This window comes from Vipera ursinii (genome assembly GCF_947247035.1).
Source record: "Vipera ursinii genome assembly, chromosome: Z".
NCBI lineage: Eukaryota > Metazoa > Chordata > Lepidosauria > Squamata > Viperidae > Vipera > Vipera ursinii.
Window position 1 is genome coordinate 124,026,870 of NC_139517.1, and position 2,575 is coordinate 124,029,444.

The window sequence follows — 2,575 nt, forward strand, 5'->3', positions numbered from 1 at the left end:
GAACCAATGGTTTGCTATGGGCCAGGAATGCCAATTTTCATCAAAATTGCCTGTGGGATATTGCATGACTGTAAACTTTTTGCAGTGTAACGTTCGATTGTGTGACCGTGGAGTTGGGGGCAGAAACATTGGAACATTGAATCCAGGTTATAAGTAGTCCAAAAGTAGGTCCATCACTACTTCGAACAGTCATTAAATGTCCAGTTGCAAGTCAAGGAATACGAGTATGTTCTGTATGTATCGGATATCATTGGAACTGCCAAGATCATTGGCAGTCCACTCCCTTCCATCCAGGACATGGCACAGAAGTGTCGCTTGTGCAGGGTCCGCAAGATTGTCTGGGATGCTACACATCCTCTTCACCACCTGTTTTCCTTGTTCCCTTCTGGGAGGAGGGGGCTTCATGGTATCCGTAGCAGAACATCCAGATCCAGCCACAGTTTCATTCCATACAGCATTAACCTTGTGAACTCTCAGGCTTTGTCCTTCCATCATATATTCAAGATGGACAATATTTAATTTTTATTTGTTATGTATATGTAGGGGTGTGGGTCTGTACATACAGGTGAAACTCGAAAAATTAGAATATCGTGCAAAAGTTCTTTTATTTCAGTAATGCAACTTAAAAGGGGAAACTAATATATGAGATAGACTCATTACATGCAAAGCAAGATAGTTCAAGCTGTGATTTGTCATAATTGTGATGATTATGGCGTACAGCTCATGAAAACCCCAAATCCACAATCTCAGAAAATTAGAATATTACATGCAGTCAATAAAACAGGGAGTGTACATAGAACAATATCGGACCTCTGAAAAGTATAAGCATGCATATGTACTCAGTACTTGATTTGGGCCGCTTTTGCAGCAATTACTGCCTCAATGTGGCGTGACATGGAAGCTATCAGCCTGTGGCACTGCTGAGGTGTTATGGAAGACCAGGATGCTTCAATAGCAGCCTTCAGCTCTTCTGCATTGTTCGGTCTCATGTCTCTCATCTTTCTCTTGGCAATGCCCCATAGATTCTCTATGGGGTTCAGGTCAGGCGAGTTTGCTGGCCAATCAAGCACAGTAATCCCACGGTCATTGAACCAGGTTTTGGTGCTTTTGGCAGTGTGGGCAGGTGCCAAGTCCTGCTGGAAAATGAAGTCAGCATCCCCATAAAGCTCGTCTGCGGAAGGAAGCATGAAGTGCTCCAAAATCTTCTGGTAGATGGCTGCGTTGACCCTGGACTTAATGAAGCACAGTGGACCACCACCAGCACATGACATGGCTCCCCAAATCAACACAGACTGTGGAAACTTCACCCTGGACTTCAAGCCTCTTGCAGTGTGTGCCTCTCCATTCTTCCTCCAGGCTCTGGGTCCTTGGTTTCCAAATGAGATGCAAAAGTTGCTCTCATCAGAAAAGAGGACTTTGGATCACTGAGCAACAGACCAGGTCTGTTTTTCTTTAGCCCAGGTAAGATGCTTCTGACATTTGTTGTTCAGGAGTGGCTTGACAAGAGGAATACGACATTTGAAGCCCATGTTCAGGATCCGTCTGTGTGTGGTGGCTCTTAATGCACTGACTCCAGCCTCAGTCCACTCCTTGTGAAAGTCCCCAACACTTTTGAATGGCCTTTTCCTGACAATCCTCTCCAGGCTGCGGTCATCCCTGCTGCTTGTGCACCTTTTTCTTCCACACTTTTCCCTTCCACATAACTTTCTATTAATGTGCTTTGATACAGCACTTTGGGAACATCCAGCTTCTTTTGCAATTACCTTTTGAGGCTTTCCCTCGTTATGGAGGGTGTCATGATGGTTTTCTGCACAACTGTCAGGTCAGCAGTCTTCCCCATGATTGTGATTCCTACTGAACCAGACTGAGAGACCATTTAAAGGCTCAGGAACCCTTTGCAGGTGTTATGGCTTAATTAGCTGATTAGAGTGGGACACTTTGAGCCTAGAATATTGCACCTTTTCACAATATTCTAATTTTCTGAGATTGTGGATTTGGGGTTTTCATGAGCTGTAAGCCATAATCATCACAATTATGACAAATCATGGCTTGAACTATCTTGCTTTGCATGTAATGAGTCTATCTCATATATTAGTTTCTCCTTTTAAGTTGCATTACTGAAATAAATGTACTTTTGCACGATACTCTAATTTTTCGAGTTTCACCTGTATGTTGTGTGTAGTATGGTCATGTATTTGTCATGTATGTGTTTCACTTTGAGAACGGGCAATTAAATTTCATTTTTGATGTGTGCCCACAGTAAAAAAATGACAATAAAGGTTATCTTACCTTATATGTTCTGAATACCATTATATATGAACTACATAAGTCTACTTCTTATAAGAGTAAAAGAACCCGGATTGATTTCTGCTTTTGTTTTAATTTTACAGAAAAATATGCCAAAATTTAATAAAATTCCTTTCTACCTCCAACCTCATTCCTCTTCTGGAGCAAAAACTTTAAAGAAGTAAGTATCCAGCAGCAGAGAATAAAAACGTTTCCTAGAGTACAGAAAAAAACCAAGCTCAGTTTTGTTCAGCTTGTCAACTCAACACCAAATCTGCTTTGTCCCTAG

The 2,575-nt window shown here is 41.9% G+C and overlaps 1 protein-coding gene across 1 annotated transcript in view; it reads left to right on the plus strand.

Moving 5' to 3' along the window:
- The window catches only part of WDR48 (WD repeat domain 48), a 31,316-nt gene that overhangs the window by 25,304 nt on the left and 3,437 nt on the right, over positions 1 to 2,575 (plus strand). The window contains exon 17 of the mRNA XM_083377006.1: positions 2,391 to 2,467. Within this exon, the coding sequence (XP_083233132.1) occupies positions 2,391 to 2,467 (77 nt within the window). The remainder of the gene's footprint in view (positions 1 to 2,390; positions 2,468 to 2,575) is intronic.